General features: G+C 43.6%; 1 protein-coding gene across 4 annotated transcripts in view; it reads right to left on the bottom strand.

Moving 5' to 3' along the window:
• Positions 1 to 14319, bottom strand: part of LOC138737245 (delta(14)-sterol reductase LBR-like) — an 82696-nt gene that overhangs the window by 29827 nt on the left and 38550 nt on the right. For all 4 annotated transcript variants that reach the window (XM_069887976.1, XM_069887977.1, XM_069887974.1 and 1 more), the window contains one exon: positions 1813 to 1867. In XM_069887976.1, coding sequence (XP_069744077.1) covers positions 1813 to 1867 — 55 coding nt within the window. The remainder of the gene's footprint in view (positions 1 to 1812; positions 1868 to 14319) is intronic.

The raw sequence follows: 14319 nt of genomic DNA, 5'->3' as shown, positions 1-14319 counted from the left end.
AAAGTTTTGGAATTTGCTCAGTATATATGCACCTAACGAGGAGGATCAAAAGTTTATGCAGGATATTTTTTTGAAGATTGCAGACACACAAGGAAATATATTGATAGGAGGGGATTTTAACCTTAATTTGGACCCAATGTTAGATAAAACTGGACAAAAGACAAGTAAAAAGAATAAATTAGCCAAATTTATGGTTAAATCAACGCAGGAAATGAAACTTATGGATATATGGAGAAGACAACACCCAAGAGAGAAGGAATTTTCATATTATTTGAGTAGGCACAAAACTTACTCAAGGATTGATAGGTTTTTGTTGTCAGCCCATTATTAGTAATAGAACTGGAAGACATCCCATCAAGAACATATCTTTTCTCTTTGGCTTGGCTTCGCAGACGAAGATTAATGGAGGGGTAATGTCCACGTCAGCTGCAGGCTCGTTTGTGGCTGACAAGTCCGATGCGGGACAGGCAGACACGGTTGCAGCAGTTGCAGGGGAAAATTGGTTGATTGGGGTTGGGTGTTGGGTTTTTCCTCCTTTGTCTTTTGTCAGTGAGGTGGCCTCTGCGGTCTTCTTCAAAGGAGGTTGCTGCCCGCCGAACTGTGAGGCGCCAAGATGCACGGTTTGAGGCGATATCAAGAACATGTAGATGGAGGTTAAACTCCATGCTACTTAAAAGGCAGGAATTTAGAGAGTTTATTGAATGCCAAATTAAAACATATTTTGAAATAAACACAGGATCAGTGAAAGACAAATTTATATTATGGGACGTAATGAAAGCCTTCATTAGAGGGCAGATAATAAGTTATGTGACTAAGATGAAAAAGGTTTACAATCGGGAAGAATCTATCAATCTCTGCCTTAAATACACCCAATGACCCGGCCTCCACCACCATCTATAGCAACAAATTCCAAAGATTCACCACACTCTGGCTAAAAAAATTGCTCCACATCTCTGTTCTAAGTGGACGCCCTTCAATCCTGAACTTGTGCCCTCTTGACCTAGACTCTCCCATCGTGGGAAACAACCTTTCTACTCTATACATGCCTTTCAACATTCAAAATGTTTCATTCTCCTAAATTCCAATGAGTGCTCGATTGAAATTTCAGCCTAATAAGCCATTAGGCGGACTGTACCTATGCTCAAATCATGTCACACCATTCCAACATATAATCATAGCCCCATTCTTTCCTATCACCTTAAATATATATTTTTACAAGTAAATTCCACCAGCTTCAGTAATTCCAGTAATCTTTTGCTTGAAAATATTTCTTCAAACCCTCTTAACCCTTCTGGTTTGATGCTTGGCTTATGACTTCAATGTGTGTGTGCATGAAAACAAAATAATTCTCATTCAAATCTTTCAAACCACATACACACGTTGGCCACTCTCCATCCTCAGTGTAATTTAATTCAGCAGAATGTTGTTAAATCACATTGCTGTCTGGACCAAATATTGCTCTGCATATTCGTTCTCTAACTTGATGGTGGAAATATCTGTTACAGTGAATTTAACTGGACATTTTAAGTGGGTTGAGAACCATAGCAACAGAGGAGTTAGGTGGGTTTGGTTTTTAGAGATGGAAGAGATTTGGGGATTTGAGTGAAACACTGGTCTGCAACTGCTGTGATTGTAGTGAAAACACAGAAATGCTTGGAGGGCTCAGGCTCAAAATATCATTGATCTATCTTTACCTCCTATGGACGCTACAAAACCTGCTGAGGACCTCCAGCATTTCTGTGTTTCTAAGTTTTGGGATTTGAGGTCATTTTCCTGTTCTTAATATCTTTATCAAATTTGTCATGTACATACCATTGATTCTGTATTTAAGTGTCTTTCCATTTGCTAGTGGCATGCCTTCAACAACCTGTGTGTAGTTAAGAGAAATCAAATGACTGATCAAGAATTGTCTCTACCACTGAAATTAGAACAAAAAAGTTTTAAATGACAAACTACTGTATAATAAAAATAAACAGAATGAGAATCTTAGAAATACAGAACATTATAGCGCAGAAACAGGCCCTTCACCCATTTAAACTGTGTCGAACTATTATTCAACCCAGTCCCACTGACGTGCACTCAGTCAAAATTCCTCCATGCCCCTCCTGTCAATGGACCTTTCCAAATTTTTCTTAAATATCGAAATTGAGCCTGCATTCACCACTTCAGCTTGCAGCTCGCTCCACACTCCCACCACTCTCTGCATTATGAAATTCCCCTCAATGTTCCCCTTAAATGACCAAAGGAACTGTTCACACTAACCATCCGGGACTCTCATATGAACAAAACAACATTTATTTATTTGTACAGATGAAATACTTGACCTGTAAATGTATAGTTTGTCTGTATGTGTGTTATGTCTAGTTGTGTGTCTGCATGTTTGGCACCAAGAACCAGAGAATGTGGTTTTGTCAGGTTGTACATGTGGTCCCTGATTTATGACCATAACTGGATTGATTGTAAGTATGCATGATTAAACAAGACCATAAATAAATTTTGAAAAAGATTTTTAACGAATGAATCTTTAATAAAGAATCTAAATATGTGTACAGTACAGTACCTTCATTAAAGATACTCCCAATCCCCAAACGAACTTCTAGTATATAATAAATTGGACATGGGCATTGGGCTCCACAGGGAGTGGGGACCGGGCTCGAGTGGGGACTTTAGGTCTGCTGCAGGGAGTGGGGACCTTGGGCTGCTGCAGGGAGCAGGAACCACTGTATTCAGTACTTTTAATACAAAATATTTACTGGTACAGTAGTTTTTAATTTAAAAAAATTAAAATTCGGTTGTATATGCAGGTGGATGTAACTCGTGTAGGTCAGAAGTCGAGGATTACCTGTGCTTGTACAATCAGACAATGACTCAACTTTTTCCATTTCACCTTGAACCCATGTCCTCTGCTTGGTATCTCACCTAACCTCAGTGGAAAAAGCCGACTTGCATTTACTCTCTCCATACCCCTCAACTTTGTACATCTCTATCAAATCTCTCACTCTCTGACGTTCCGTGGAATAAAGTCCTCATCTGTGAACCTTTCCCTATAATTCAGCTCCAAGTCCCAGCAACATTCTTTTAAATCCCACTGATATCTTTCCTGTAATTAGGTGACCAAAACTGTACGTAATTCTCCAGTTTTGGTCACCTAAAGATTGAAATAGGTGGTTAACTAAAGGGCTAACTGAATAATTCAGCATTGAAACCACAAGAGCCAAGATACTGCTATTGCAGTCTTTGCCTAGATGAGGAGTTGCCCAATTTCATTTAGCAATGAAGGTTGATCCTTATTGAAAGATACATCCGTAATTATTTTACTCCTCTCAGCAACAGGTATATTGTGTTGGATGCTGTTGAGGGAGATGACCTGACAGAAGCTGGCCGCAGTGATCAGGTCGATGGCATTGAGCCTGGTAAGGTGGTACAAAAGGTAAGAAGGAATGCAGTGGTCATTGGGGACTCCATTGTCAGAGGTACAGAGATTCTGTGAGCAAGATAGGTATACCTGCATGGTGTGCTGCCTCCCTGGAGCAAGGGAGCGGGATATCTCAAATCGGGTCCAGAGTATTCTGAAAGGAGAGGGTAAGCAGCTTGATGTCTTGGTACATGTGGGTACCAATGACATAGATAAAAAGAGGGAGGAGGTACTAAAAAAGGATTACACCGAGCTAGGACAGAAGCTAAGAAACAGGACCGCCAGGGTGGTGATCTCTGGATTGCTACCTGTGCCAAGTGCAACTGAGGACAAAAATGGAAGGTTAAGACAAATGAATGTGTGGCTGAGGGGCTGGTGTAAAAGACAGGGTTTTGGCTTCTTAGACCATTGGGATCTCTTTTGGGAAAGGCATGACCTTTACAAAAAGGATGGGTTACACCTAAACCCAAAAGGGGTCAATATATTGGCAGTTAGGTTTGGTGCAGCCGTCGGATGCGGTTTAAATTAATTTGGCAGGGGGATGGGAACCTGTATGATAAGGCAAAGGACAGGAAAAATAAGCTAGGAAAAGTTGGGTTAGGCAGCGAAAGTAAAAAAATCAGAAAGAGCAAGGAGAGTGAAAAAAAGCAAATCTGAAGGCTTTATATGTAATGCAAGAAGCATTCGGAACAAGGTAGATGAATTGGCTGTGGAAATTGAGACAAACAAATACGATTTGATTGGGATTACAGAAGCATGGCTGCAAGGTGGGCAAGCCTGGGAACTTAACATCCCGGGGTATACAATATTTAGGAGGGATCGGCTAGAAAGAAAAGGGGGTGGGGTAGCTTTGATGGTGAGAGAAGGGAACGACACAATTGACAGGAAGGGTATTAACTCGGAAGATGCGGAATCTATATGGGTAGAACTGAGGAATAGCAAGGGGCGAAAACGTTAGTGGGGGTGGTATATTGGCCTCCAAATAATAATGTAGAGGTGAGGGAAGGCATAATAAGAGAAATTAGAGAACCGTGCAATAAGGGAACAGCTGTCATCATGGGAGACTTTAATTTACATATAGATTGGACTAACCAAATTAGTAAAAATACTGAGGAGGAAGAATTCCTTGAATGTTTACGGGACGGTTATCTAGACCAATATGTCGAGGAACCAACTCGGGAGCAGGCCATTTTAGACTGGGTATTATGTAATGAAAAGGGGCAAATCAGCAATCTTGTTGTGCGAGGCCCTTTGGGAAGGAGCGATCACAATATGATCGAATTCTCACTCGACATGGAGAGTGAAGAAATTAAAACCGAGACTAAGGTCCTGAATTTAAATAAAGGGAATTATGATGGTATGAGACGGGAGTTGAGTAAGATTGATTGGGTGGTGTTTATGGGGGGGGGGAGGGGATAGACAATGGAAAGCATTCACAGATCTAATGGAAGAATTGCAGAAATCGTTTATATCAGTTTGGCATAAAAATAAACCAAAAAAGGTGACTCAACCGTGGATAACAAGGGAAATTAGAGACAGCATTAGGTCCAAAGAGAGAGCATATAAATTGGCCAAAAAAAAGTACCAAATCCGAAGACTGGGAACAGTTCAAGATGCAGCAAAGGAGGACAAAGGGATTCATCAAGAGGGCAAAAATAAATTATAGAAACATAGAAGATAGGAGCAGGAGTAGGTCATTCGACCCTTCGAGCCTGCTCCGCCATTCAACGAGATCATGGCTGATCTTATAGTTCAGTATCCTGTCCCCGCCTTCTCTCTGTAACCTTTAATACCCTTATACTGAAGAAATAGATCTAATTCCCTCTGAAATATATTTAATGAACCTGCCTCTACTGCCCTCTGTGGCAATGAATTCCACAGATTCACCACCCTCTGGGTAAAGAAATTCCTCTTCATCTCGGTCCCAAATGGTTTGCCTATTATCCTCGAACCATGGCCCCGGGTTCTGGACTCCCCACCACTGGAAACATCCCATCTGCATCCATTCTGTCCAGTCCTGCCAGAATTTTATATGTCTCTATGAGATCCCCTCTCAATCTTCTAAACTCCAGTGAGTACAATCCCAATTTGTGCAATCTTTCCTCATAAGTCATTCCTGCCATTCCTGCCAAATTATGAAAGTAAGCTTGCGGCAAACATAAAAACCAACTGCAAAAGCTTTTATAGATATGTCAAAAGGAAAAGATTGGTGAAATCCAGAGTAGGTCCCTTGCAGTCAGAATCAGGGGAATATATAATGGGGAATAAGGAAATGGCAGACCAATTAAATTCTTACTTTAGTTCTGTTTTCACAAGAGAGGATACAAATAACCTCCCAAGGATGTTGGGAAAGAGACTAATGCAAGGGAGGAGCTGAAAGAAATCAGTATCTCTAAGGACATGGTCTTGGGGAAACTGAAGGGATTGAAGGCCGATAAATTCCAAGGGCCTGATAATCTACATCTGAGGGTACTTAAGGAAGTAGACATTCAGATAGCAAATGCTTTAAAAATTATTTTCCAGAACTCGATAGACTCAGGATCAGTACCCATGGATTGGAGGATAGCTAATGTTACCCCACTATTTAAGAAGGGGGGTAGATAAAAAGCGGGGAATTATAGGCTGGTGAGCCTTACATCAGTAGTGGGCAAAATGATGGAATCCATTATTAAGGATGTAATAGCGGAGTATATGTCTAGCAGAGAAGGGATCGGACAGAAGATCAATTGTGCTTGACAAATCTATTGGAATTCTTTGAGATGGTGACAGGTAAAATAGATGGGGGAGAGCCAGTGGATGTGGTGTACCTGGACTTGCAAAAGACCTTCGATAAGGTCCCACATAAACGACTGGCATGCAAAATCAAGGCTCATGGGATTGGGGACAAGGTATTGATGTGGATTGAGAACTGGCTGGCAGATAGAAGACAGAGAGTTGGGATAAATGGCTGGTTTTCTGAGTGGCAGGCGGTGACCAGTGGGGTGCCACAGGGATCTGTACTGGGACCCCAGCTGTTCACAATTTTCATTAATGATCTAGATGAGGGGATTGGATGTAATATCTCCAAATTTGCAGATGACACTAAGCTAGGAGGGATTGTGTGCATGGAAGAGGGGGTCAGGAAGCTCCAGTGTGATTCGGATAAATTGGGGAACTGGGCAGATACATGGCCCACTACAATGTGGATAAATGTGAGGTTATCCACTTTGGTAATACAAACAAGAGGGCAGATTACTATTTGAATGGCAATAGATTGGGAGATGGGGAAGTGCAGAGAGACCTAGGGGTACTTATGCACCAGTCTTTGAAGGTGAGCATGCAGGTACAGCAGGCAGTTAAAAAGGCAAATGGTATGTTGGCCTTCATGTCAAGAGGGTTTGAGTATAGGAACAAGGATACCTTACTGCAGCTGTACAGGGCCTTGGTGAGACCCCACCTGGAGTATTGTGTGTAGTTTTGGTCACCTTATCTAAGGAAGGATGTTCTTGCAATGGAGGGAGTGCAGAGGCGATTCACCAGGCTGATATCTGGAATGGCAGGAATGACTTATGAGGAAAGATTGCGCAAATTGGGATTGTACTCGCTGGAGATTAGAAGATTGAGAGGGGATCTCATAGAGACCTATAAAATTCTGGCAGGACTGGACAGAATTGATGCCGATGGGATGTTTCCAGTGGTGGGGAGTCCAGAACCCGGGGCCATGGTTCGAGGATAATAAGGAAACCATTTAGGACCAAGATGAGGAGGAATTTCTTGACCCAGAGGATGGTGAATCTGTGGAATTAATTGCCACAGAGAGCAGTAGAGGCAGGTTCATTTAATATATTTAAGAGGGAATTAGGTATATTTCTTCAGTATAAGGGAATTAGGGGTTAAGGAGAGAAGGCGGGGATGGGGTACTGAACTTTAAGATCAGCCATGATCTCGTTGAATGGCGGAGCAGGCTCGAAGGGTCGAATGACCTACTCCTGCTCCTATTTTCTATGTTTCTATAATTTATGTTTCTATGTTTAATGATTCAGGGATCTCAGCACCAGGACATGGATAGTCTTCCATCGTTGTTCTCACCATCAGTAGCAATCCTCCTAAGCCAGGGATAATCCATTAGATCAAGTGCTATGCTGTCCACAGATAATGTACCTTTTCCGAGATGTAGATGGGTTTGGTCCTATTTTTCACAACTATCCTAAGAGATAGAACACAGAACAAAACAGGAACAGTTCCTTCAACTCATGATACCTGTGCCAACCATGATGCAAAATTAAACTAATCCTATCTTTAACTTTTAAAAATTTAAATTTAGACATACACCACAAGCCCGTGCCGCCTCATCAACCTACAAGCTCTGCACATTTTTAAGGTTAGGAGGAAACCACACAGACATGGGGAGAATGTAAAAACTCCCTAGACAGCACCGGATTCAAATTCCGGTCGCTGGCACTATACTGTTCCACCCTAGACATGGTCCATATCTCTCCATCCCCTGTCTGCCAAGTGCCTCTTATAGCCATTGCATCAGTAACACTCTTAAGGGCCTTGACATTCACTGTGTGCTCAACTTGTACCACTTTGCACATGTCCTAGTTGATTTTCATCTGCCATATCTACTTTGTCCAGAACTTTCAACATTTGAAATGGTTCTGAGGACCCTCCTCATTCTTGTGAACTCCAAGAACTATATATAGTTAGATATATACACACACCTCTGCCAGGTCACCCCTCAGCTTTCTTCGCTCCAGGGAAAATAAGCCCTGCCTATCCAATCTCTCTGCAGAACTAAATTCTTCCTTTCCAATCCAGACAACATTCTGGGGAATCACATTTGCAGCTCTGCCACATCCTTCCTACAGCTTGGTAACCAGAACTGAACACAATATTCAAAGTGCAGGGGATTTGTAAAGTTATGACATCACATCCCAACTTTTAGGTTTATGTTCCATGGCCCAACCTTTGAAGGCCAGCATACCTCTTCTATCCCACCATTGCACATCATGCCACTGTTTCTAACACCATCTCTAACCTCAACTCCTCTGGTCATCTCCCTACCAAAGCCACCAACCTCATTCCCTCCCACCCTTGCACTGCCTATTTCTACCTCCTAACCAAGATACACAAACCCAACCATCCAGGCAGACCCATTTGTTTCTGCCTGCTCTTGCCCTACCGAACTAGTTTCATCTTACCTTGAATCTATCTTTTCTCCCCTGGTCCAATCCCTTCCCACTTCTATCCATGACACTCTCCATCTCCTCAATGACTTGGGGTTCCCAAAACCAGACCGCCTCATCTTCATAATGGATGTCTAATCCCCTTATAGCTTCATTCCCCCATACAGAAGGTCTGAAAGCACTTTGCTTCTTCCTGGACAAAGACATGACCAGTCACCCTCCACCACCACCCTTCTCTGCCTGGCAGAACTTGTCCTTACCCGTAACAATTTTTCCTTTAACTATCCCACTATCTCCAGATTAAAGGAGTAGCCATGGGTACCCACATGGGTCCCAGCTATGCCTGCCTGTTTGAAGGTTTTGTGGAGCAACCCATGTTGCGCCTACACAGGCAAGGCCCCTCAACTCTTCCTCCGGTATATCGATGACTACATCGGGGCTGTCTCACGCAGCCACGATGAGCTTGTCAACTTCATTCACTTCGCGCCAACTTCCACCCTGATCTCAAACTCACCTGGTCCATCCCCGATAATATTCTCCCCTTCCTGAATCCCTCTGTCTCCATCTCAGGAAACAAGCTTTCCACCGACATATACTACAAACCCTCTCATTCCCACAACTACCTGGACTACACTCCCTCACACCCTGTTCGCTGCAAGGTTTCCATTCCTTTCTCTCAATTTCTCTGTCTCCACTGCATCTATTCCCAAGATGAGGTCTTCCAGTCCAGATCATCTGTTATGACCACCTTCTTTCACAAACGTGGCTTTCCCTCCATCACTATTAACTCAGCCCTCACCCACATCTCCTCCATTTCCTGTTCATCTGCCCTTGCCCCATCATCCTCACCTACCACCCTACTAGCCTCTGCATCCAACATAGAAACATAGAAGATAGGAGCAGGAGTAGGTCATTCGACCCTTCGAGCCTGCTCCGCCATTCAACGAGATCATGGCTGATCTTAAAATTCAGTACCCCGTCCACGCCTTCTCTCCGTAACCTTTAATACCCTTATACTGAAGAAACTTCAGTAGGACAACACTTCATCCGCCAGAATTTCTGGCACTTACTACAGGATCCTACCACAAGACACATTTTTCATTCTCCCCTTTTGGCCTTCTGCAGGGACGGCTCCCTCTGTGATTCCCTCTTGCATTATCCCTCCACACCTATCGCCCCCCACCCCAGCACCTTTCCCTGTGACCGCAGGAGGTGCAACACTTGTGCACACACCTCCTCCCTTAACACAGCCCAGGGCCCCAAACAGGCCTTTTAAGTGAAGCAACACTTCACTTGTATATCCACAGGATTTATTTACTCCATCTCGGATCCCTTTGAGGGCTTCTCTACGTCGGGAAGACCGGTTGCAGATTGGGAGATCACTATGCTGAGCACCTCCTCTCCATCTGCAACATCCCAGTAGCCAACCCTTTTAATTCTGAGTCACACTTCCAGGTTCACATGTCTGATGTCTGTCCATGGCTTTATGTACTATCCCACCCTGACCACCCAAAGGGTCAAGGATATCTCTGATCGAGTTCATAGCATTCTGCAAGGGGAAGAAGAACAACCAGAAGTCGTGGTCCATGTGGGGACCAATGACTTAGCTAGAAGTGGGGATGAGGTCCTGAAACAGGATTATGTGGAATTAGGTAGGAAGTTAAAAAACAGGACCGCCAAAGTAGCAATCTCTGAATTGCTGCCGGTGCCACGCGCTAGTGAGGGTAGAAATAGGAGGATGTGGTGGATTAATGTGTGGCTAAAGGGATGGTGCAGGGGGCAAAGGATAAGATTTATGGATCATTGGGACCTCTTCTGGGGAAGGTCAGACCTGTACAAAAGGGACGGACTCCACTTGAACTGGAGGGGGACCAATGTGCTGGCAAGCAGATTTGCTAGAGCTGTGGGGGAAGGTTTAAACTAGTTTGGCAGGGGGGTGGCGAACAGAGTGTGAGAGCAGTGTCAAGGGAGCATGGCCACCTAGATAAGAATAAAAACGATAACAAAGGTAGGATGGAGATTAGGGTAGAAAGTAGAAAAGAGAATGTATGTGAGGGTCATTCCCTGAAATGCATATATTTTAATGCAAGAAGCATAGTGAACAAGGTAGATGAGCTTAGACCATGGTCAGATACTTGGGGTCACGATATTGTGGCAATTAGTGAGACCTGGCTACAAGAGGGGCAGGACTGGCAACTTAACGTTCCAGGATACATTTGTTTTAGATGTGATAGATCAGGGGGTAAAAAAAAAGGGGGAGGAGTTGCTCTGCTTGTTAAGTTGGACATTACTGCCGTGAAGTGGCAAGATGGTCTGGAGGGATCATTCAGTGAGGCTGTTTGGGTGGAATTGAGGGGTGAAGGAGACATGAGGGTGCTAATAGGGGTGTATTACAGACCACCAAATGGGTCAAGAAAACTAGCGGAACAAATGTGTAGAGAGATAACGTATGTGTGTGAGAATCATAAGGTAGTGATCATGGGAGATTTTAACTTCCCTCACATTGATTGGGATACCCATACAGTTAGAGGGCTGGATGGGCTGGAGTTCATTAAATGTGTTCAAGATTGTTTTCTGAATCAATTAGTAGAAGAACCAACTCGGGACAGTGTAATACTGAATCTCCTGTTAGGGAACGAGCTAGGTCAGGTACCAGACATTAATGTTGGAGATCCAATTGGGTCTAGTGATCATAATTCTGTTAGTTTTAAGGTAGTTTTAGGGAAGAGCAAGGAGGGGCCAAAAGTTGAGGTTCTGGATTGGAAAAGAGCAAATTTCGAAGGAATAAGAAGGGATTTGGGGAGTATTGAGAGGGACAGGATATTTTCAGGTGAGGGTGTAAATGAAAAATGGAGGATATTCAAAAAAGAAATTTTGAGGGTACAGAGTAGTTATGTCCCAGTGAGGATCAAAGGAAAGGCTGGAAGTCATAGGGAGGCTTGGTTTTCGAGGAATATTGGAAATTTGGTTAGGAGGAAAAGGGAGGTGTACAAGAGGTGACAATTTGAAGGAGGACTACAAGGAGTGTAGAAGGAATCTTAAGAAAGAAATTAGAAAGGCCAAAAAAAGGCACAAAGAGGCTTTGGCAGACAGAGTAAAAATAAATCCACAGGGTTTCTATAGGTACATTAAAAGTAAAAGATTGGTGAGGGATAAAATTGGACCCCTTGTAGATAGTGAGGGTAGGCTGAGTGAGAAGTCAGAGGAAATGGGGGAAATTTTGAATAATTTCTTTGCCTCGGTATTCACTAGGGAAAAAAATATTGAACCAGTTGAGGAAAAGAAAAATAGTGGGGAGGTAATGAAGTATATAAGGATAACCGAGGAGGTAGTGATGGCTGTGTTGAAAAAGATAAAGGTAGATAAATCTCCGGGACCGGACAAAATATTCCCAAGGACACTCAGGGAGGCTAGTGGACAGATAGTGGGGCCATTAACAGAGATATTTAGGATGTCACTGGCCACGGGGGTAGTGCCAAAGGATTGGAGGGTGGCGCATGTGGTTCCACTGTTTAAGAAAGGGTCTAAATGTAAACCTGGGAATTATAGGCCCGTGAGTCTGACGTCTGTGGTGGGCAAGTTGATGGAAAGTGTTCTGAGGGATGGTATTTACAATTATTTGGAGGTACAGGGATTGCTAGGGAGTAATCAGCATGGTTTTGTCAGGGGTAGATCATGCTTGACAAACCTGATAGAGTTTTTCGAGGGGGTTACAAAAAATGTTGATGAAGGGAAAGCTGTGGATGTTATCTATTTAGACTTTAGTAAAGCTTTTGACAAAGTTCCCCACAGGAGATTAGGAAAAAAGGTGGAGGCATTAGGTATAAATAAGGAGGTAGTGAAATGGATTCAGCAGTGGTTGGATGGGAGGTGTCAGAGAGTAGTGGTAGAAAATTGTTTGTCCAATTGGAGGCCGGTGACTAGTGGAGCTCCTCAGGGATCAGTCCTCGGTCCACTATTATTTGTTATATATATTAACGATCTGGATGTAGGGGTGGAGAATTGGATAAGCAAGTTTGCAGATGATACAAAGATTGGTGGTGTTGTGGACAGTGAGGAAGATTACCGTAGATTAAAAGGTGATTTAGGAAGGCTGGAGGTGTGGGCTGAGAAATGGCTGATGTAATTTAATACAGATAAATGTGAGGTGTTACATTTTGGAAAGGCAAATCTAAATAGGTCATGTGCATTAAATGGTAGGCTATTGAGATGTGCAGAGCAACAAAGGGATTTAGGAGTTGTGGTAAATAGTACCCTCAAGGCTGATACTCAGGTAGATGGTGTGGTGAAGAAGGCATTTGGAATGTTGGCCTTCATAAATCGGAGTATTGAATTCAAGAGTAGGGAGGTTATGATGAAATTGTACAAGGCATTGGTGAGGCCAAATTTGGAGTACTGTGTACAGTTTTGGTCACCAAATTATAGGAAAGATATAAACAAAATAGAGAGAGTGCAGAGAAGGTTCATGAGAATGTTGACAGGATTTCAGGGTCTGAGTTACAGGGAAAGGTTGTGCAGACTGGGGCTTTTTTCTCTGGAGCGTAGAAGATTGAGAGGGGACTTGATAGAGGTGTTTAAGATTTTAAAAGGGACAGACAGAGTAAATGTGGATAGGCTTTTTCAGTTAAGAGTGGGGGAGATTTAAACTAGAGGGCATGGTTTAAGATTGAAGGGGGAAAATTATAAGGAGAACATGAGGGGAAATTTCTTTACGCAAAGGGTGGTGGGGATGTGGAATGAGCTTCCGGCAGACGTGGTCGAGGCAGGATCATTGGTTACATTTAAGGAAAGACTGGATAGTTACATGGATAGGAGAGGACTGGAGGGGTATGGACCGGGTACTGGTCAGTGGGACTAGGAGGGTGGGGATTTGTTACGGCATGGACTAGTAGGGCCGAACTGGCCTGTTCTGCGCGGTAAGTGGTTATATGGATAAACACCACCTTATTTTCCAACTGAGCACTCTCCACCATATGGCATTAACATTGACTTCTCTGCTTTCTGCTAAACTTGCTCACCCTTTCTTTCCCCTCCCCCTTTCCAGTCCTCCCCTCCCTTCCCCCTTCCCCACTCAGCCATCCCTCCTCCCCCTCATTGCTGCTTGCCCCTTCCTCCTTTCTCCATCTATCATCTCCTGCCTTTGCCACCACCCATCCCCCCGTACCTTTTTGTTTGGATGTTTGCCAGCATTCTCTCATACCTTGATGAAGGGCTCAAGCCCGAAATGTCAGTTATATATTTGCTACATAAAGGATACAAGGACTGCCTAAAGAAATCTCTTGGTGCCTACCACATTGACCACCGCCAGTGGGCTGATATCGCCTCAAACCGTGCATCTTGGCGCCTCACAGTTTGGCGGGCAGCAACCTCCTTTGAAGAAGACTGCAGAGCCCACCTCACTGACAAAAGGCAAAGGAGGAAAAACCCAACACCCAACCACAACCAACCAATTTTCCCCTGCAGCCGCTGCAACCGTGTCTGCCTGTCCCGCATCGGACTTGTCAGCCACAAACGAGCCTGCAGCTGACGTGGACTTTTACCCCCTCCATAAATCTTCGTCCGCGAAGCCAAGCCAAAGAACATAAAGGATACTATTTGACCTGCTGAGTTTCTCTAGCATTTTGTCTTTTTACTGCCTTCTTCACCAACCTGTTTGCTTGCCACTTTCAAGGAACAATAGACTTGAACCCAAAGGCAACAAAATTCCTGTGCCCTCCCATTCACTGTGCTAGCCCT

This window comes from Narcine bancroftii, chromosome 6, assembly GCF_036971445.1.
Source record: "Narcine bancroftii isolate sNarBan1 chromosome 6, sNarBan1.hap1, whole genome shotgun sequence".
Taxonomy (NCBI): domain Eukaryota; kingdom Metazoa; phylum Chordata; class Chondrichthyes; order Torpediniformes; family Narcinidae; genus Narcine; species Narcine bancroftii.
Note: the sequence above shows the minus strand (reverse complement) of the source record. Positions and strands in the feature narration are given on the sequence as shown.